The following is a 22,586-nucleotide window of genomic DNA, read 5'->3' on the forward strand; positions in this document are numbered from 1 at the left end:
TAAATGTATGAAAGCTTAAGTCCCTGACGTGAGAACATGTCAAAGAAAAACAAAGCTGCTCTAAACTGTGGCAAATCAACCACTGAAAACACCAACGCCACAGCCTAACATTCAGCAAGGAAGGACATTTAATCAGGTACTGTATAAACAAAACAGCACCAGGTGACGTACTGTCATGAGCCAATGGAATTTTTTGTCACCTTTTCCTTTTATAGCCCTCACAGGGAGGACACGTGACATTCTTACCAGGTACAGGAATCTCTTTTTGGCTCCAGTTTCCCGCCTTTGAGCCAAGATATGTTGAACAGAAACCTCTGTACTGATTGGAAAGGGAGACAAAATCAATTTGATTCTTATCTGCAGGATATTTCTTATGATGTCCTGGTGCTCTCTCTCTCTATTGTCTCTGGCTAAACTTCATCAGAATACATTGTATTCATTGCTCTAAATCCTGATATGTCCGGGTTTTTAGAGACATTAATATAAATTGTAAGAAGCCTTTTTGACCCAATGACTTCTGTTAAATATTCAATCTTCAAGGAATCCTTACACTGAAATGAAGCAATGACTCCACGAGCAAAAATGTAGGAATAAAAAAAAAAGATTTTAATGTGCAAGTTATTAACTTCATGTAAACGCTCTTAAAAAAGTCTTTGTACATAAACGTTCTGCAGCCGACCTGCAAGTTTGTAATCAGACCACATAATCACATGATCATAAGAAAACTTCTGTATTCAGGTGTCACAGTGAACGCCCTTTGGAACCGTCCGCTCTTACCGAGTCAGCACAATAATCCTGATTGACACAAGCGAAGCAATCTAGCAGCATTAACTGGAATCAAGCACATTTAGCATAGTCATTCTTAAAGATCTGTACCCATGCAGCACAGTGATGTTTAAAAAAGAAAAAGAAAGAAGGCACATCGGCCGTATTAATGGATTTAACATCGCAGATCCAAATTGTGAATCAGTCTGTACAAAAATATACATACAGCATCTGCACAGTGAACAGGCTCACTGAGAAATACAACATTGCACAATAAAACTACCCAACAACATCCAGACATGTTTCCCACATTAGAGGCCAAATATTTTAGGGACAAACACTTTTTTGGACATGCTGTTATAAAATACAAAAAATTCTCTTTTCTCCGTCCTGCTACAATATGATATCCAACAACACCCTGTTGGTTTTTCAGACTTCCCCGAGGCAGAAGCAGAACTTGTGGACGGTTGTGTCGTGGGAACATTTATCGCCCAGGTGAGCAGAAGGCACTTAAAAGAGGGTGCAGCTGCTCCCACCCGGCAGTGGATCCCAGGCACTGCAGGCCCGGTCCTCACCAGCTTAAAGTGCAGCAGCTTGGCCCCATTTGATGTCCACCCTTACTGGCAATGCTCCCGTCTGTGCTGGGTCCACCTGACTCTGGTCCAGTTCACACTGGTTGTGTGTCCGGTGAGGAAGGATCTGGCAGTGTGTGCAACTCAGACTGCCTGAGAGGATCTGTAGCTGATTCTGAGGCAGATGTGAGATTCACCGTTTGACTGTGTGAGTCCACGTGTGTGGAAAGTGTTAACTCTGCTGGCTGCACTGTCTGAACTGCTAAATCTGAAGATACTGGCTCATCTGGTAATGAAGAGGGCGATGGTCCATTTGTTACCGTGTGATCGACCTGCACCGGCTGTAGAGAATGTGCAGGTTCCTGTGGTTGTGAGGCGTTTGATGATGTGTGTGTTGGCAGGTGTTGAGTGCACGGCTCATTTTGTCTCTGTGGTCTGAGGTGTGTGTATTCGGCTTGTGTTTTTGCATTCTGCTCAGCAGTGGAGTAGTAAGGCAGGAACGGCCTCTCTGATGCACATGTCCGCATGGCCAGGTAGGTGTGCATGAGCAGGTGGGGGAATCGGGAGGTGAAGTAAGAGACAAAGTCATCAGGGATGGAGCCCAGAGTCTCTTGTACCTCTGCAGGCAACTCTCTGTAATGGTGTTTCTGTAGAGGGAGAGTCACAGTGAGGCAAACTTCACAGACCGCATTCTTTCAAAGACAAAACATGAAAATACATCCCTACCTTGTTTCTCATTGCACGCATCAGGTCTCTGACCGATCCACCTTTATAGGAACGGAACTTCCGCAGATCTGCAGAAGAAAGGAAGACAAAACTCAATACATCAACCACAGAAATGAATACCTGATAATCATTCAACTAGAAACCAATGAACAGGGACACCTGAAAAACAGAGCTAAGCTTCTTTAATACTACACTGTTTCTCAAGAACCCACACACTCAGTCAGGGCACAAAGAGAGGAAAGAGAGGATTTTGTTTTCCTGTTTCATGTAAAGAGACCAAGAAGAATGTTTTACAACGTCTTGTATCTTCACGTGCAAACTTCAGCCTCGGTCTCGTACCTGTCTGCAGTGGCACTGTGATATGCTCCCTCCAGTCACTCTTCACAACAGCCCTCCCTCCTCTCTCCAGCTGTCTCACGATTGGTCCGTCCAGCGGCTCCTTTTCTATTCTGTCACTCACATCCTGCAAGCAACCAACAAAAGATTATTTTAGAGACTTTCCAGTCGTTCGACAAAAGTCTTAATCACATTCTGACCATTTCTAGAATTTGGTGATCACTGACACATTTGTAATACTGTTGTTTTAAGTTCTTCACCTTCATAAATCACTTTAATGAATTCATGGGGTTGTTTTTGGACATCCTAGAGACATGTATAGTAGCTTAAGTTAAAATCTGTACAAAACAGCACATGAGTGTATTCAGACACTGGTCACTATATTGTACTACAGTGTGATTTTAGTAAGAAGAGGTTGAAAACATCAGGGACAGCCTAAAAGGAGTCAGTCCATACAAATGAATAGACACTGAGGCTCATTGCATTTAAAGAGACACACACACCAAAACAGAGCGTTCTGAGAGAGCTGGTTTATACAGGGTCACAAACCTCCTCTGGTGCTTCATGTTATATTTTGACCAAAGCACAACACAGATGTTTCATTTAGACCACAGGGGACTGTTTGACTCTTTAATATTAAAAACTAACCTGAAAGAACTGCAGCTCCTTCTCCAGGCTCCAGAAGAAAGGGTGTTTGAGAACGCTCTCAGCTGCAGGTCTCCTCTGTGGCTCCATGCTCAACATCTGCTCTATGAGATCTCTGGCTACAATGTCCCCTGATTCATAACACAAAAACATACAGCTTTAGAACGTGTGCCCAAAATAAATTAATTTTTATTTAGCCCATACACAAACATCTTAATAGCTTTACCAAACAAATCACACACCGTCCTCTCCTCAGTGAACAACATTACTGTTTCTTTTTTTAAAACAAAGGAATTCCCAGAGGAAACCAGAGCTCACCGTGTTTGTCAGTCTGCAGATGGTCCAGGTTGTGTGAGCCCAGTAAGATGTTTGCTTGTCTCTGTAAAGACTTGCCGTACGGGTGGCTTCCCTGAGACACCACGTAGTAGAACACACAACCAGCAGAGAAGACGTCGACGGCGCACGTCTGCATGGGACAAGAGAGGGAAAGTCTGTCATGTCTAGGTTACTGTGGCAGGAAATTAAACACATTTCACCAAGTAAGTACAAAGTTTCATTCAGTAGTATTGTTTTTTTAGTTTAATCTGAACTGGAGAATTTTTGGTCTGATAGCTTTTTGAGCCCCTTTAACACAAACACTACACTCAGTATGTTTAATGCAGTTAAAGCTCCATTAGGCCAATTAAATAGAAGACGGTCCATGTCCCAGTATGCATGTACCACGAGAATACAGTAGGTGGCGACATGCCCCGCTTTCAGCTAGTAAGTTACCATTGGACCTTCTTCCTGTTGACAACTTAGGAAGTTAATAAACGGCAAAGAGGTGGTTGTATTTCAAACTGTGTAAACATGGACAACTTAAAAGCTCTGAACATTTTGTACTTATCACACTCTATGTTTTACTTTCTGTTCAAATGTGATACACACTCTCCCTTCAGCTTATGGTGATATCCAAAGGCAGACGACAAAGCGACTTCTGCTATGATAAGCACCTATGCTGTTTGACTTCTGGGTCAAAGCCCAGCAGAGGGACTTTGAAGACTACGCAGATCGCCTATGAATCGATCTCCAAACACATTATCTAGGTGTGTTAGCCCGACTTTGAGAAATTCAGTTTAGTACCATTTCAACCTGACCTGCGTGTTTACATGCATTTTAAAAATCCAGTTTGAGTCGGACCAGAAGTGAGCTGCTTCTCCACCACTCACTCACCGGGTTGTCTTTGCAGTCCTCACTGAGAACTTCGGGGGCGATCCAGCCTTCTGTGCCCGGCACGCCGGACCGTCTGCTGAAACTGTGACGACCCACCGCCAGCTTCTTACACAGGCCGAAGTCTGAGATCATGGCCCGGACCCGACCGTGGGCATTGGGCATGGACACCAGGATGTTGTGAGGTTTCAGGTCTCTGTGGACTGAAGGGAAAAATATGAAGGCGAGTGGAGAAGAACAAGTTGTATAGATATGTTTGTTTTTTTACTAAACAGCCAATAACAATGAGAATGAGATGTGTTGTTGTTCTGTTCTGTTCTGTGGTACCTACCAATGTTGAGAGAATGCAGGTGGGCCAGTCCTGACATGGTCTGCTGAAGAAGCATAACTGGCTCTAGTCCATGACGGTCAAAATCCTTCCTCTCCACATACTAAAGAGAAGAAAGAAGTCATTAACTATGAAGGGAGGTCTCATTCTCACATAGTGTGAAATATGTGGTTGAGAATAAATAGTATCAGGGTTATTCCCTCTTTTGACTTTTTATGAAAACACATAGACACAAAAAATAACTTTACATCAGAGGAGGCCTACAACAGGCTTCTTGCTATTGACAAAAGACTACGGTTGGAAAAAGGGAGCTTGGGGACCCTATCAGCTGTCCATTACCTCCTGAAGCGAGGCCGCACACAGCTCAATGGCGATGTACTGGAACTGCCGGTCCCTCTCCGTGCAGAAGTAGCGGATGACGTTCGGGTGTTCGTCTGACTCCCTCAGCAGCTGAACTTCCCGGTCTGCAAAGCTGAAGCACTCTGGGAGGATCCTCTTCACGGCCACTGGACGGTTGTCAAACTGCCCCCTTGTGGAGAAACAATGGAAACACAATGTGGTGTTATTTCTGCAGTTGAATCAAACACACGTTTGTCATGGTTCATTGTTGACTGTTTTTTCAGACTCACTTGTACACGATGGTGCCCTCAGCCCCATGACCCAAGACCTCTTTGGGACGAAACGTGATGTTGCCCACTCTGACTATACCGGAGTCCTCCTCTGACGGGACAAAGACAAAATTTCAGACATATCAAACAGTGATTAAATTGTTAATGAATGACGAACGAGCTCATTCAAAGAATGTTTTGTAAGTTCTTTATCTTCATTTCCCAATCCTAACCTCCATCTTCGTGCTCATTTGCAGAGCTTCCCAGCTCAGACACCGACAGGTTGGAGTGGTTGGAGGCGCGAGGGGTGACATTGGGGCTGCTGTGATCAGAGCACTCTGAGCGAGTACGGGCCACCTCCAGGTAGTCGCTGTCAGGGGCCAAGCCGAGGCCGAGGTCTGAAGGGGGGAACGGCTGCTGTCTCTGCAGCAGCTCCAGCCTCTCCTCCATCTGTCTCTGGAACTCCTGGTGCTGCAGCTGCTGCTGCTTGTGAACACTCTGTGATGAGAGACAAGACTTAAGAATTACAAAACTGGCTGTTTATGAAGAGACAACACTTTTACTCATTTATTTAGTAGACTTTTTTAATCCAAAGCGACGTACATCTGAGAGTAAGAACAACATAAGCAAGGATCTAGAGAGGAGGAAACAACTACTGCAGCCATCAGTAGAGAATTATAACAAAGCTATAGTTGCAGGTACTCAACCATCCACTAGGTGGTGGTGTTGGACTTACTTTGGGGTAGGTTATCACAAAGGCCACCCAGCCAGCCAGCAGGAAAGTGGAGAAGATGATGGTGGCCATGTCTTTGAGCATAGAGTCCACCGGCGCCACCGGGCGCAAAGGTCGACCACCGGTCCCAGGTTCCTCGATAGATGTTTCAGGCAGAGGAGAAGGGGGGCCATCATCCATACCGCTATCATTCACCTTCTACAACAAGAACAGAGGACGGTGAGGAAGGGGATGAGAAAACCTGTAGGGATGTTTTAATATGTGAAAAAAATCTCAGGGGTCACACACCTCCTCGACTTTCTTATCGGTGGTTGGTGGGATGACGTTGCCTTGATTGCGAGGGAAGCTGTCAGGAAACTTCTCCAGGATCTTGATGTGAGCTTCAGGGGGCGTCTCATGATGACCTGAAATGCAAGAGTTTACTTGTTCAACATCAGCAGCCTCAGGCAGAAGACTAATGTCAGATGACATAATGACCACATACAGATTTCAGTTGCAACATTTTTCAGGATTTAAAAAAAAAAAGATTTATAAATGGCAAGGAAACACTTTATGATGCTGTTACATTTGTTTTCACTATTCATTGTAACCAGCAGAGGGCGATCTTACTTCATCAGTCACTCAAAGCAGACCATGAAAGGCCCTAAATTCAAAATGTGACAAACAGTACTGAGAGGGGAACTTCTTGATAAAGCGACACAACCATTTTAATTTTCCATAAGTCATCTTTAGTCTGTGAAACTAATAACCACTTCTTCTTGAAGTGGAAGTCTTGACCCCCTCTCCATTAACATACCAGGAAAGGTAACATTCCTCAGAGTGGCTGTTTTTCTTAAATATTACTCTATGATACAGTACCTATGAGGAGCAGGTAGTTCCTCATGAAGTTGATGCGGTTCCTCTCTCGCAGGGCAGCGTTAAACTTGACACTTGTGCTGGGCGTGATGACACACTCCTTGTCCTCCTCGGTCTCCTGGCTGTCAGGACCCTCCAGCATGGGGAAGGTGCTGCCACGAGGCTGTGCATACACACACACAAAAAACACACAAACAGTAGAAAATTCAGATATACTTAGAAAGGATTTTCTTAGGACAGAACAAAGCCGTGATCAGTGAAACCAGGACAATGAGTGACTCTAGATGGGGCAAGCTTTGACACTGAAAACTGAAAACAGGATGTGTTCAAACAAAGTCTGGAAACCACAAACCATGAAGATAAACTGATGGGCCAGTTTGAATAATACAAAACGTTTACATATTTTAACGGTAAACCTACAAGCTTGATGCTCGTGTGTTTATGATAAGGATTGTGTTTTGCTTAAATGAAGATACACATGTAACTGTCACTCACCACCACCGTGACTCCATCGTGCACCAGCGAGGGAGAGGCGTACAGACTGGTGGAGTACTTCCCCACATACAGAGTGGCCCTGAAAATAATGGAAAACTTTCAGATTATGGCCTGCTTACTCTCAGGAATACAGATCACGGTTCACATTTCATGCTCAATAATATTCTGACAACCAAGACAACAGATCTGCAGTGTTTGAACCATTACTAATTCAACATGCAGAACAGACAGAGCTCTTTGTATTCTCCTTAAAAAGGCAAAACTGTCACAGAGGATCGACCATTCAGTTTCTTGTGTCTGTTCATTCCAGCATGAGCAGCTGTGACATAAATGTATGAAAATAAACAGAGTTGTGTGGTGTGAAACGAGAGGTGAAACCAGGCTGGCACTGTGCACCCTTTTAGTTTGGTGTTACATGTTGAGACTTCATCCCAGCATTAAGCAACCTCGCATATTACAAAAGTACTTCTTGATTTCACCCTTCCAGGAATTCGGCCCATGTGATGGTGGAGGTTGCAACACGCTCTTTGGAAGGTTTTTCTGATGCTTTATTCAAACTCGATTCAAAAACAAAAAAAAGGAGAATTGTCAATGTAGCGACAATAGACAAAACGTGGTGTTTTCACAGATAAACTAAACTCCTGAAAACTGCACGTGGGGCCAACTCTTTCACCCTTACTTCATCTGAAATGTTTCCTGCCAGCCCCCCAGTTAATATTCCACATGAAGTTGGGGTGAGTTGATAGTGGAATGCAAAGGGAAACAATCAAGAGAAATTTCAGGAAGATTTCAGGGGCAGCCTGCCTGGAATTTTCAAAAAAAATTTCATGTGTCAAAGTGCAAAAAGAAGACATGTTTGCCTACATGAATTTATTCTTGGGCTTCTTCTCTTTTGGGAAAGGGTATTTCCACTGCGTGATGCGGCCAACCTCTCCAGACATGAAAGTGAGATAGCGCAGGGTTTCCACGGCCACGTTGGTGTGCGCAACTTTGCGGAGGCCCTCGCGCTGCCAGATGTACATGGCCACCACGGGAGAGTTGTAGTTCTGCACCCACTGAACGTCTCCCGTTTCGCTGTCCACAGTCACCACCAGGCCGTCGCCGTTGGACACGAAGTGAGCCATCTCTGCGAGGAGCCAAACGACCGACAAATGATCAGCAACGTCTTTTAGCAACTTAACAAAAAGTAAAGAGCCAGTGTCTTCAAGAGTCTTACTGTATTTGGTGTCATCGTCGGGGAGGGTGGAGGCGTAGTCAGAGTAGGTGGCATTCCAGCGCAACTCTCTGCTCTTTGTGTCGTACATGGTGATGGTATACTCTAACAGGGACAGAAGACAAAGCTGTTTTTTTTAACACATTTGTTTTGCTTTCTATCCTTATGTAACACACAACAACAAGCCAGAGAGGATCCATTTCTGGGAGTAAGAGCTAAGTGGTGTTGAGTTTCCTCTGCTTCCTAATTGAGACTCATTGCAGGGAAAAGGTGGAGAAACTTAATCCAGCAGTTACACTCCGAGGTGACAAAGCAAAGTTTGACTTGACACCGAGTTAATGGTTTTCAAAAGTATTCAATTGGCAGGGCTCTCATGCTCTAGAATTACCATCCTGGTTTCTATAGCCTCAAGCACTGCAGGGGGGGGGGGATGGCAGAGGAGATGATTAGAAAGTAAATAAAGGTTTGCCAACAGTTTGGAGTAAGAGCATGCGAGACAAATAGGGCGGTTAATTAGCTAGATTAAATCAAGAGCTGAGTGGGATGGGCTGCATCGATAATCTGACGAGAATACAACTGGTTGGGGAACTGTTCTTTAAACATCTTCATCCTTTAAGAGCAGTCTGAAGATGTGTTCATCCTGGCTGAATGGGGTATAATCAAGGGCGCCTTGGCAGCACTCAGGAAGTGACCCGAACCAGACTAACTTCCAATATTGTTCCACACCGGGCCTTGACCTGCCGACCCTCGGGTTCCCAACCCAAGTACCAACAGACTGAGCTACTGTCGCCATGTGCTTGCAAGCAGGACAGAGGGCTCTGATAATAGTACAGAGGGGGGGCCGCCACTCCAGACGAATAGAAGGGGGAAACATTGGATATTTGTTTTAGCCCTTTTTTTACAGTGCCTTAATGTAGCTCTGCCGTCATTGCCCCAAGGCATTTTATATTGACTCTGCAATGACGTAATATTGATGTCCAAGTGTATCATTTCACATAGAGTTACGGGGTTGTGTTCGTACAAGATGCATGTGGTGTTTTTTGCTTCTAGTTGTGCCTCTGCTACTACCTTCAACGGTGAATCAGTGGAAGAACGACTGCGTCCAATCATTTCGCCTCAGTGAGATTTGCATTGACAGCTTTACATAGCAGGGCTGTAAAAGGGCCTGCTTTGTCATGTAAAATGGGCTTATGACTCAGCTACATTTTTTTTCTTTCGTCATGGGTTGTCTCATAGGTAGGGAAGTTATTTGCATTTAAAAAAATCAATTATGAATCATCATCCTGCTAATTGTAGAAAAGACTGAACTTTTGGTTCAAGGACTTTTTGCTCTGACAAAGCCGTCAGATGAATTTATAAACAGATTGAAATTGAAGAAGAAAAAAAAACATCCAAAAATCAGATCCAGGTAAAAAAGAGTTCTGTCTACAACAGACAAAAAGCTGAGTTTGTGTTGTTGGATTGGTTTCATGTTTACCTGTGCGCCCCAGGTAGAGCAGAGAGGAAGAGGGACACAGCATCTCAGCAAAGGAGGAAGTCAGGGTCTGTTGTTTCTCCCCGGTCAACAGGTCCACCACGTACCACGAGTCCTGCTTCTTACCTGAACACAAACACACTCACACTTTAGATTTACCTGTGCCATGAACACAGCATTCAGCATTTTTTGATGAAGCAGCAGATATATTTAGTTTCGTAAAAAAATCAGTGCATCTTGGAATATGCTTTTATTTATTCAAATACTTAAAATATGTCAGTTTTTTGTAGAATTTCTTTTTACCTACAGAGTTTGAAGATCGGCTACATCACTTTGCCAAATGTGTGATTTTATTTTTTCAGGAAGAAAACATCCTCCATACTACTCAAAATGGACCGAAACCATTTTTTTCTAATAAATTGGTGACACTTAGCAAGAGTAGTGTGGCAGGTTCTTTCTTTTCAAGTGGTAGTTTGTCGCCCTCAAACCTACTTCATGAGGTAGTTGGATGTGCAAACACCAAATTTTAAATCAGGAAGTGTCAGCTTAAAAGGAAATGTCTTAATTGATCAATACCTGCTACAGAAGTGCAAGTCTAGTCAAGCCATACAATTAAAGCAGCCATTCAACCATCACAGTCATGGGTGTTACCATTCTAACAGTCAACGACCAACCCATCATGGCCTCATTGTTCTGGCATCTCACCTCTATTGTCACTGCAGGGAGTAGCAGTGATAAACTAATCATGCATTATTTTAGATGAATACACTAAACCACAAAACAAGAATCAAGAGTGTGAAGAGTGACCGTTTGGCTCGGTAATTCCTGCAACTTTCTGCAGATTCGCAGATTGAGAATCCCAGGCAGCAGCACATTTAGACCTTTTGCATCTCCAGTGTGCTTTGTTCCAGCTGCAGCTTCGGTTGAATGAAAACAAAAGCCTCGCTGATAAAGACTGTGCGGAGGCAAATGTCAGCCGCTTCCCCCTTCAACAATGACACACAGACAGTCACTGTGGTAGATTAACTTTCCTCTGCTGCGGACTGTTGTAAATTCAAAGGAGCACAGGATCTGACTGCAGGTGAGGGGTACGGTAAGATGTTCCATTAAAGCCGGATAAACCCAGTTTAATTAGGTGAGGAGACGCACTGGGACACGACGGGCACATGTTCATTGATAAGAAAAGTACAGAACAAAAAAGGCACAAGATCATTTCTATGGGAGGATTAGCCTTACCGGTGTAAAGGACTCCATCAGAGCTGCGACAGGGAGAAGCTTGGACCAACTCGGGGATAGTGAAGGGTAATTTCTGTTTGAGCAAAATGAATGAAACATTATACAATCAAAACATGCTTTACGTACGACGACAACACGTGCATGGGGAACTTCATGCATGCACCATCACAGCTGCAACCTCAGAATGAAGGTGCATTTAATATCAGCATGACTTACTATATATACACACATATGGGGTGAGAGGTTTTTCCATAAAAGAGGGAAGTGAATAACGCATGTATACTAACGGTTTGAGATTATGGTTTTGTGATAAAAAAGAATTTCCTCTTACTGTGAGGCCTTCTTTGTTCTTCCCTCCCAGAGAGTAGAGACTGCCATCGTTGGGATCGGGCAGAAAAGCCGGTCTAGAGTACAGATTTAAGAAGATGCATCACATCTCAAGACAAGTAAAAGACAGATAATGTCTATATAATAAAGTTATTAGAATGAGTGACAGATAAGACAAGCTCAACAGGTTAGCACATCTTTTTGCATTCAGCATCTTTTGTTGCAGACAGGTGCAGTACACTGGGATTTATACACCCATGCAGAAAATAACTCAATGGTACGTACTCTGCAACATGTGTGGGGACCTGAAGAACTGGATCTGTGAGGAGGGAAGAGGAGAAAAGATGCAATTCAGGTAAGACAAGAACATTAGCGAACAATGAACAGCCTCAACAGGTGTTGAGTAAGTGCATGACATGAACATCAGTGACATTCATCCGCACAAAACACAAAGTCCAAAAGGAGAAGAATTTCCTCGGGGTTAGGGTGGGGGGGGCAAAGATAAAAAGTAAACAGTTATGTCTGCAAACACACTTTTTGGGCATATGCCAAACATGTAGCGTCAAAGCTGGGAAAAGAAGAATGAAATATAATGAGCTCGTAAAAAAAATACCATCCTCATTGTGATCCTCTTTGATACCAAATATTCCTCTAATGACCTGATCAGTGCAGGGATTTGAACCAGGCTGCCGTTTACTGTTATCCTGGTTCAATACAAAAAGATGTGACTTGTATCTAAACATTGACGATAAATGGCAGAAATCCAATGGTTGAGTAAACTGGGCTATGTTGTCCGTTTCCCCTGATAGGCTTCTAGGGATTTTGTGTTGTGTTAAGTGCGTTTACTTAAAGGTTCCTTCATGTCACACGAACTACCTGACGAGTTCTCTAACAGTTAATCCAAAGTGCATGATCACATTGGCACATAATTTGTATGAACTGACAAAGTCAATATTTGGTTTAGTTTTGAGTGATCATTCCTGCTGATAAGATTACGCTTTAATTCATCTACTGTGGCGCAAGCTGTTGATCATTATTAATACGTAATGCCATTCACTAGACTCTGTGCTACAGTATGGTGTGGTGGTTACCTTAAAGAAAATGGCTTGTTTTACATGTACTGGTTAATAAAATTAAAGTTGTTTTATTAATTTGCCCAGTGAACGTGTCCATATTTGAAAACTAGAGATGCACCGATTGGGAAAATCAGGGCCGATTCCAATGCTGATGTTTGTTTCATGACTTCTTTTGGTATAAGACTCTCACAATGCCAACATTTTTACTCATTTTTGACATGAAAACAAGTCAAAGTTTGTTCAACATGTGACTTCCTCTGCCCATACAATTGACTCAGTAGTTGGGTGTACTAGATGCCCGCATGATTTGGCACAACAAATAAACATCGGCTACTGACATTGGTTCATGTCACTTTATTTGCCGATGTCTGTCAACAGGTCCAATATCGCCCAATACCAAGTGTTGAACCGATGCCTCTATGCATACCTATTAAAAACATTTCATCTGAGGTCTACATCTGCCAATGGCCCAAAATAAAAGTAAGCCTGATCTCATGTTTTGGGGAATGGAAAATGCAAAGACAGAGGAAATGTGCATTTTCATTATCTGACAAAGTAAGTTGGAAAATATGTTTGCATATCAAGAATCAGATACATGCACTAAATCTAGCCAGATTCATTATTATTCAATAGCAAACAGTCATTTTCCTTCTCTCTAGACAGCTATAAGCTCCATTTAAAAAACTGGATATAAATAGATTTGTTGGGTTGAAAATTGTCAGGGAAAAAAAAAAACCTTGAAACTTGCTTCAGTTAAAGGACATGATACAGCACATTAAATGTCATGTCTTCTTTGGAGTTATATTCTTCTTGTGTTGTCGACCAATGAGGTACATGCCTTTCAAATATTGGTCCATTTTAAAAGTACCTGCATGTTGAAACATAGCAAGTATTGAAGTAGGAAGCTAATTTAGTAGAGAGCCGACATTACTACTAGACAAACATGCACCTCCCTGCAGTGTGAACACACAGGGCGTGGAGCAGATGGCGTTGATCCCGTGGAGGTGGCCAAAGGGGTCAACAGTAGTAAGGGGGGGCGAGACCTCGGATTACCTGAAGGTGGTTAAACAACTTTATGTGTAATTTACTTTGAGAACAATAGTTCTCTGTGTTGCAAACAGTGAGAGGAGGACACATGTAGGCTGAGCTGTCTCGTTTGGTCCAGGGAAAAGATTTCCGCCTCCCCCTCAGAATGTGGGTGTATGATTGCTTGACTGAAGCACAACAACAACAGGAGGGGTGTGTGTGTGTGTGTGTGTGTGTGTGTGTGTGTGTGTGTGTGTGTGTGTGTGTGTGTGTGTGTGTGTGTGTGTGTGTGTGTGTGTGTGTGGAGTCTGCTACAGAACTGGTCAGATTTATATTCAACAGCTTTTTCCAGAAAAACAGATGATGCGGAGGTAGCAGCCTCTACTTCTGATTATTAAAGAGTGGCACAAGCCGGGACTCATAGGTACAAACCAAAGTACTTTCAGTTTGTCATAAAAACACAGGGATCCTTAAAGCGGCGGTAAACTTTCCTTTATGACAGGTAAACTACTCTCTAAACGTTTCTAAGAGCCCGCCCGTGCGTCTTATTGAATGTTCCTCTCTAATGTATAGAGCCCATAATACCATGGAGACCAGAGTGCAAGCTGTGTGTGCAGGTGACACTGCAGCAGAGCAGCTTACCCTTGCCCACTCTGACCTTGATTAGCGGCTATATTTGCCCCTCTCTTGGTTAATAATTACCCTCCTTTCCCTGCCGAGTAGAACATCTCACAGCGTTTTCCTCAGCTTGAGTACAAAACACATTTCCTCTAAGTCTAAGTGTTTATAATTCAAATAACTCTCGCAGTATGTTTGGGTCAAATTCATTGAAGCTTTCAAATGATCAGAGTTACAAGAAGAGATCTTCAAGTCATATGGTGCAGGCCTTTTTGATTAATGTTTGTGAGAATAAAGCATACACCAATAATTCACAGATTTAGATATACATTTAAGAATATGAGTTGCATTTAAATTAAGTGGTGGAGATTTTGTTGATGTGGATAACCTTTAACAACCAGTTGTGTCTTCAAATGGATGAAACCAGACTCCTCTGCTTACACCATGTCATAAGAGGTAAATGTCACTTCACCTGTGGAGCCCAGTCGGCTCAACATTTACGGTCATTTGAATCTTTGTGTTGTCTTACCTTTGTGTCATACATTAACTCGTAGAAGCTGTAGCAGCTATAAACCACTTTGACGTGATAAGAAAGGGAATGGGATATCATCTTTAAGAAGTGTGGTGTTTCATGAATAAAAACCTAAATTATCAGCTGGGCCTTGTTGTGCTGAACTCTGCTCGTACCTTCTTTCAGAGTCCATTTGATTGAGCCGGACTTCTTGCTGACAGCGTGCAGGTTTCCATCCAAGGTGGACACAAAGAGAAGACTTTCAGGGAGGGAAACTGTGCTGGCACTGCAAAAGCCCTACAGAAACACACAAAACAAAAAAGAATAAAGGTGAACAAGTGCAACCGACATCCCTCCTCTCTACTTATTTTTCATGCATTTGAATCCTAGTCATGTTGTATTAAACTCTGACATTAGCAGGGAGGAGTGTGTGAGCATACATGCTCCCACTTGATCCCCCGGTTTAGATTAAAACATGGTCTTGCGTTGAGGTTGTGAGTAACGACATTCAGTCACTAATCACTGAATGATTAACTTGTTGAAACTACACTATGCTAATGACATCATTCATGCACTGATGTGGTGAAATCTGGCACAAGATGATCCATTGATTGGGAAATAGATGTCTTCCTTTTCATCATCTCCAGGCTGTCCCAGGTGTAGTTAGCATTTTGCTTGAAGTGGGGGAGGGGGGGGGGGGGGGCGAGGCGGATCGTTTGTCCCAGGGAGTGTGCCAGTTTGGCCCGCCTTACAAATCAATAAACGACTAATCAATACCTTTCAATGACAGCTGAAGATCAAACTAGGAGGGGGCTGTCTGGATAGGTAACAGAGGGCAGGTTGCTGGATGAGCTCTGGGAGGGTTCAAAGTAACAGCCGGAGGCGAGGGCTGCAACATGGAGGAAGGTAAACAGATGGGCCATGGGGCTGCAGAGCACGTGTGAGGAAGTCATGCTAACAGCCTAAGCGTACCTTACGAGGTTAGCTTGATTTGTAAAACCACTTTAGATTGAGCCGAGTTAAAAGTAAAGACAAATAGTGGGTTGACATGCTGTAATTAAAACCTTCTTTCCAAACCCTTTGAATTCAACTCTGTGTGGCAAACTTGAAGTGATTCATTGTGGGGCTGTTGCACACTTTCTAAAAAACAAATTTAAGCCTCTTTAATAACCAGCAATAATAACAATTCCATTTGTGCATCACTTAGTGTGTATGCTTTTTGGATTGCATGTGGGACTTAAGGTCTCTGATTTCCAAGTCTAAAAGCTTTTGTCTGCATATCTTACAAATTGCCTTAAAATTAAAGTTGCCCCTGCCAACCATTTCCTGTATTTCCCAATCCAGAAGCCAAATTTCCTTGAACTTGCATCTACCCCATCATCTTCAATCCAGAGTAAAACAATAGAACATATAACCACAGCAGCAGCTCAGTGACCCAACCTCATGACTTGGCTTATGTCTGAATTAACAGCAATGTGGTTGATGTATGCTCCACCCACTCACTGTGGAATTCAAAAAACGCCACCCTTGATAACCAAGCCGTGGGTTGCTTTTGGAGTTTGGCACCAATGTTCGGGAGGAGGAGCAGTCAGGAATGAGTCAGATCGGTCTGTTTTCTTAAATAAAAAGGTGATTCTCCATTTAGATTATAGTCAAGCAGTAAACACGAGAGGCTGGAAAAGCTTAAACCTGTCATCTTTACAACATGGTGAGGTGGTCAAATGTTTCAATTCTTCCATATTTCTCAATACCACATGTTTTTTTATGATCAATCCAAAAGTCCCAAAGTTTAAAAAACCCTCAGATCTTCAGTCATATTGTTAACCAGAATCTTCCAGCTTCCCCAGACCACTGTCTACATTTTTTCAAATAAGTTAGTGATGTTTCATTAGCAAACGTGGCCAACTTATTTGTACAACTCATAAGGTGTGAAAGGGAATCAGGTGACTATGGTTTAGATTTTTGTTGCCATGCGGAAACCGGTATCCACATCCTGTGATTTTACTAGAATTGTATCAAGGTGTAAATACCTGGTATTGTGACAACTCCACTAAAGGGATCTTTGAAAGGCAGAGCAGCTGAGACAGTCCTGCTGAGCCACAGCAGTATTGATCATAGTGTCTGAATAATCCCCCCTTAACGAGTCCCTGGGGCCAGTGCAAATAGCCCCTGCATATAATACAGATTACCAATCTTTATCGTTACTAAAACACTCTTCGGAGCACCTAGCCACTTTCAGGGAGATAAGGAAGGTGGGCTGAAGAGCTCTTACAGTCAGGCACAAAGAAACCACCAGAGCCATTATGTTAGACCCTGTTGTGTGTGTGTGTGTGTGCTGTGGAGAGCCAACCAACAACACCGAGTCACTCTGGGAGTTTCCTCTGGGTCACTCAGCTTTCACTTCCTTACCAAACCAACACCATAAAATGGCAGATGTAGAGCAATCTGAGAAGTGGATGTTTTTATTTCCCATTTGTGTTCATCAGCTTTAAATATAAAAAAGGAAAATACTATAATGTCATAAATGACGTTTAGAAACCAATGTCAATAAACCCTTTGACCGAAAGTTTCATAGAATCTACAGAATGAAACTGAGTCCATCCACATTTGCCTACCGATCCTCTGCTGTTGTCTCACATCCTATATGAGCAGTTGTGTCAATATTTTGCACCTGTGACTGTTCCCACTGGGTTGCAAACTCACGAGCATCAAACAACTGTTCTGGGAGAATCATAACCGACTTGTTTTTTTTGGGGGGCCCCGGTTGTTATCTCCATCACAGCTCTTGGTTTCGCAAACAAATGACTCTCTTACCATCTGTTTGTGTGCTAGTATATCGGCTGTTGGACCCAGGATTTCCAACAACTGTTAAATATGTTTCAGAAAACATCTGGATAACAATATCTGGCTGTTCTCGAGGAGACTTAAATATCGGGGCATTCTCTCATTCTGTGTGTAATGCAGAAATGTAAGGTTGTTGCATAAGGGAGTTACATAATACTACAGAACTGGGCGAAGCCAAAGTCTTGGCAAGTTCGGAGGTCTTCACTTTTTCTTCTTCAACGAGGACAGGCTCGGCTTAAAGGGGACGAGGACGAAAATGCTCATGGTATCAGTGACAGGAGCCGGCTGGAGTGCCACTGTGCTTCTTCACAGCCTCTTGCACGGCAGACCAACCTGAACTCAGGACAGCATGTTATTGGCAGCTTTCCCACAGAGCACACACAAGCATTTCAGAAGTGCCCTTGTATTACAGACCCTGTGTCAGACGCTCTCATCAAGACGGTCGAGTATTACAGAGGAAATCAATAGTTATGGGAGTTAGGGCTTAAACTTGAGCAGCTAGGCAAAGTTGTTTTAACGCACAGACAGCCTCTTCATAGGAGCAACAGCTAACACATGAAGGAGACAACTCACCTCACACAGGAGTAAAGGAAATAAAATGGAAAATATTAAAAGTTTTCGAGTTATTCTGCAAGATCTGTCAGAGCTTCAAGTCTGTTCCCTTCTGAGTTTTGCATCAAACACTACTTCTGTCAGTTTTTGGTGTTATTTGTGATTTCTCCTTCTGTAAACTAAAATGTAAGAGCACAACACTTCTGCAAAATAAAGCCAGCCCAGGACGGTCTTTTTAAAAAAAACAAGATATCATCAAGCTACATGGCTCAGCCTGTATGCTTGCACATGCTGCAGATGAGCAGGTTCGTCAAAGGAAATCTGGAAAAATCCAGATTTTCACAGTCATTTTTAACTGCTTGAAGTTAGGATTCATTGTCGGGTAGCAGGGAAGACGGAAGACTTCACAGATTATCTGACTGCATACACTCATCTTTTATGAAGTCATATAGAATAGAATAGAATAGAATTACTTTATTGATCCCAACCTGGGAAATTGTGGCGTTTTAGCAGCAGGTTGTCCAAACACACAATATTAGCAAAGAAACTGTATTCTGTATGAATCTGAATTGAGATGATGAGAATTGTTGATGAAAAGGAAGCATTTGTCAAACGTAGTTAAATACAGGAAAGGTATTTAATCGTGTGATGGGAAGCTGTGGTTTGCAGTGTCGCTTATAAAATTTATTTTTTTGACAACAGGAAACCAATCATACGGTGATTAAGCAAAGTCATCCTGCATGCCCTAAAAAGTCTCAGTGTAGTACTTCTACTACTACTTGTATATCTTCTATGTAAAACACTGCGATGTACTTATTCTGCATTTAACCAGCGGTTGCTACTTCTCTCTCTATGGAAGTGTAACACTCCTTAAAAGTTGGTCTGCAGCAATAAGCAGTCTGAAGCTTGCAAGGGTGCAGAAAAACACAACACAGGAACTTACGTATCTCACACCTGGTGACTTGTTAGGATAAGTGTCGCACAAAAGCACATTCAAGGCATTTGAAGTGAGACACCTCTTTCTGTGCGTGAGGAAATGTAAGCTGCACAGCGTTAAAAAACACTTAATGATCCATCAGTTTTATTTATCCTTCATAAAAGTAGTCATTAAAGGTTTCCTCTCAGGGCTGTTGACTTAGGGTTATGGATCTTTGATTTCCTTTACGGCCTCACACAATATGGGAGATATTCTATAACACTACATGGGAGAGCAGGAGAAAACGTTTTCCTTGTCAACAGCGTCTATCAGCTGCTCTCTGCGTGGTGTTGCTTCAGTGTGGAGGATGTCACGTGTTGGCCCTCGCTCAGGCACACTCGGCCACAGCACAGACAATCTACTGCTGTGATAAGATAGTGTGAGATCACAACTCGTTTTCTCTTTTAAGCAAAATCAGACCGGTTAAGTCCAAGCTAAATGATAAGCCAAAAAATTAAATATAGTCACAGAGACAAAGTCCATATTTAGGTGTTGTTATCGAAGCCGGGCCAGCAGATGTGTGAAGTGAGGCATGAACATGATGTGAGAAGGAGAGTCTGTAAAAACAAACAGTGATAGCGACTGAAACAGCTCAACACAGCCTCCTTACAAGGGAAATTCTGCTGGTTGTTAAAAATATCTGGACAGGAGACTGTAAGGAAACATGATGTTAAACTTTGTTTCACCTTTATTTGAATCCATCTCTCATTCATTCACAAAAACTAGAGAGGTTATAATTCCCTTACAATACAAAGAAAAAAGCCATACAAACAATTTAAATCAATGTGACAAAAAAATATATTTCTATACTCCGTTTTAACCAGCAGAGGGGGCTACCTATTGATTTTGGATTCTCTTATTTGACACCAGTCACTGAAGAAGAGGGGAGCGCAGATATCGCTGAAGCAGAATTGTTGTTTAGTGTATTTTTAAAAAGTTCTTTATATAAGTGATTATCAGTGTCCTTTTAACATTAAGGAAAACTACTATATATTTGTAACTTTTCAATATATAAATTAAATTACTTCTATTTATAAAGAAATATAAGAAACAGGATATTTTGCATTTTTGGTCAGCAAATTGAAGTAAAAGAAACATATCTTTAAATAAATTGACTTAAATCTTATATCTTAATAAATATTAGAAAACCGTAAAAAAATAGCACTCGCATCATGAACCCAGTATCGTGATATCGTGATTTGAGTATCGTTACATCCCAAACACCTACCTATGTATAAATCTGGCTAGTTTATGATCGTTAATTAATTCCTCCAGCAGACTGTCTGATAGGATAAAAGAAGAACCTGATAGGGGATAAGATAGATTATTATTATGCTACTGTAATCTGCTGCTTAGCTTTAAGTGCTCAACTAGCCTGGTAGGTAACCGATCGTCTTTGAGACTTTCTAGACATCTGGTTCAGTTTTAGTGGGTCAGTCAGTCCTCCTTTGTGCCAGCTGCCAAAACCACTGCATCCATTCTCTGCTTACAATTTGCCTTGTTAAGATTTAAGTTGGGTTACAATGGATCCTGAACAGATTTCTATTTGGGAACATTTCAGTCATACTGTTTGTGTTTCTTCAGGACTGTATGTATTCTGTAGTTATTGTATACTGGCCTGGTTTAGGTTGTGCCTGATTGAATCAAGTAAAGCACAAATAATCATCATAAATAACCATCCTAATAAATAAAATGTCCTGAGATATACTTCAACTGGAGGGGAGGCTTTTAAAAGTCAGCTGCACCAGTAGAAATCAACCTTTAAACTTCAAGCCCTCTGTTTTTCTACTGTAAGAACTATTTTCTCTCTGATTTGAATCTCTAACATCATCTATTGGAGAGCCCAATATCAAAATCTAGAATTTCACCAACACATAAATCCCTAGCGGCCCTGCCCAGACATAATAAATAATTATTTTGCAGCCTGCTGTTCATGTGAGAAAAGGACTTGTGTTGATTATTGAAAAGAACAATGATGAGTTAAGATGCAAGACGAAGAAATATCAGCATAACTTAAAACCAATATCAACACAATGACCTGTTTGTATTATGGTGTGGTTCATATTTTGTACAGTACCTCACAAGCCATTTTTAAGTGAAAAAAAGGGGAAACTCTGTACATTACTGATTTTATAATCCTTCTTAATATGTTCAGCAAGCATCACCAGTCAAAACAAAGGCACTTTGAAAATGTTGTAATTCTCAAATAGGACTACTTTAAAGGGAGGTTTAAAGGGTAGAAGAATCATGGAGCAAAGCTTATTCGTATCAGAACAGTCCTTTACAGATGTTTTAGGAAAGGAGAAATTCAACTACTAAAGGTCTCTTAACAGTAAGGTGACAATGTGATCTCAAAGATATGAAGACAGGTTTTCTTGGTTGGTGCAGTTGTGCTGATTGAAAATGAAATTAGTTGTTGTCAAAATGTTTCCAGAAAAACACACTTGAAAAAGAAAAGTGCTTTGGAGAGGAATGTGTCCACCTAAACAGCCAAAGAAATGCCTACACACTGTCCAAATTGCACAAATATGTTGTTTTTTTGGCGTTTGCTTGAAATGTTAGATAAGTGAAAACAATAAAGTTTCTGATATTGTGTGCCTAGGACTTCTATTTTTGTTGCCGTGGCAACGAACCATATTGAAGGTTACGATGCTGGTATGGTGACAGCCCTGATAAACCATTGTTAGGTTTTTATTATTAGGTTAATAATTGAGTTTATGATGTATATGTATACTTTCAGTTGACTAGCTAACGTTAGCGTTGTTAGCTTACTGCTGACATGTGAAGACAGCACGCAGCATGCTTCACATTAAAGACTGATGTTTGTTTTGGTACGCTGTAATAAAAGACGAGCTGAATGCCAGAGTAACCTTTAGTGAAGTGTAGGGACCCAGGCTAATGTCATCAAACTAAAGCTAGCTTATCCAGTTAGCCCCTCTTACCTTTTGTGGGAGACCAGCGCAGCAAAGCAACACCAAAATGCACCACAGCCGGGTCCGACTCGTCACCGTCCAGTCCATATTCTCTGGTCTCAAACCGGGATAGACAGCTGGTCCGGACGGCCGTCGACTACATAGAAAACGCGATTCCGCTCACAACTCTATATATATCGAAATCAATTGTGATGAACGTTGTGGCGTTTAATACACTGTGTCAGTGGCGGCTGTGGTGGGTACAACGTTAGATCCGCTTCTTCCTGAAATGAAAACCGTGGGGGTTGGACTTTCGGGTGGATATCCACACGAGTGGAGGAGGGGGAAAAGTAGACTGACGTTGCATTCACGTACTGCTCAGGTGCTCGGAGTTGCAAAACTTTGCAGTTTTTCCTCCGACTTCGGCGGCGCATCGCGAGATTCAGTCATAATGTTGAACAGACATGGACTGAATTAAAAGATAATTCATTTCAAAGAATTCTTCAAAACCTAAGTTGGTGACTCTGCTTGAACAGCAACTTATTGTCA

The 22,586-nt window shown here is 42.2% G+C and overlaps 1 protein-coding gene across 1 annotated transcript; it reads right to left on the reverse strand.

The window, feature by feature from the left end:
* Window positions 1-583: 583 nt before the first annotated feature.
* LOC109985883 (serine/threonine-protein kinase/endoribonuclease IRE1-like) lies at window positions 584-22,337 on the reverse strand. The gene is made up of 22 exons (XM_065964608.1): window positions 22,068-22,337; window positions 14,930-15,050; window positions 11,808-11,841; window positions 11,527-11,599; window positions 11,196-11,268; window positions 9,963-10,085; window positions 8,489-8,590; window positions 8,137-8,398; window positions 7,273-7,351; window positions 6,781-6,940; window positions 6,211-6,326; window positions 5,926-6,120; window positions 5,423-5,687; window positions 5,211-5,301; window positions 4,921-5,110; window positions 4,585-4,684; window positions 4,257-4,456; window positions 3,363-3,510; window positions 3,048-3,175; window positions 2,403-2,526; window positions 2,064-2,131; window positions 584-1,984 (listed from the first exon to the last, which is right to left on the reverse strand). The coding sequence occupies exons 1-22, from the start codon at window positions 22,143-22,145 to the stop codon at window positions 1,433-1,435; spliced, it is 3,282 nt and encodes a 1,093-aa protein (XP_065820680.1). The 5' UTR covers window positions 22,146-22,337; the 3' UTR covers window positions 584-1,432.
* Window positions 22,338-22,586: the final 249 nt, after the last annotated feature.

The sequence above is a fragment of the Labrus bergylta genome, chromosome 16 (genome assembly GCF_963930695.1).
Source record: "Labrus bergylta chromosome 16, fLabBer1.1, whole genome shotgun sequence".
NCBI classification, from domain to species: domain Eukaryota; kingdom Metazoa; phylum Chordata; class Actinopteri; order Labriformes; family Labridae; genus Labrus; species Labrus bergylta.

Bases quoted from the DNA above. Each gene is read 5' to 3' on its own strand.
- LOC109985883 (XM_065964608.1), bottom strand. From the start codon at position 22,145: ATGGACTGGACGGTGACGAGTCGGACCCGGCTGTGGTGCATTTTGGTG. The intron at 11,600-11,807 runs GTACGTACCATT...TCTGTACTCTAG, and splicing joins GTCCCCACACATGTTGCAGA to ACCGGCTTTTCTGCCCGATC. The intron at 6,327-6,780 runs GTACTGTATCAT...CTTGCATTTCAG, and splicing joins GAACTACCTGCTCCTCATAG to GTCATCATGAGACGCCCCCT.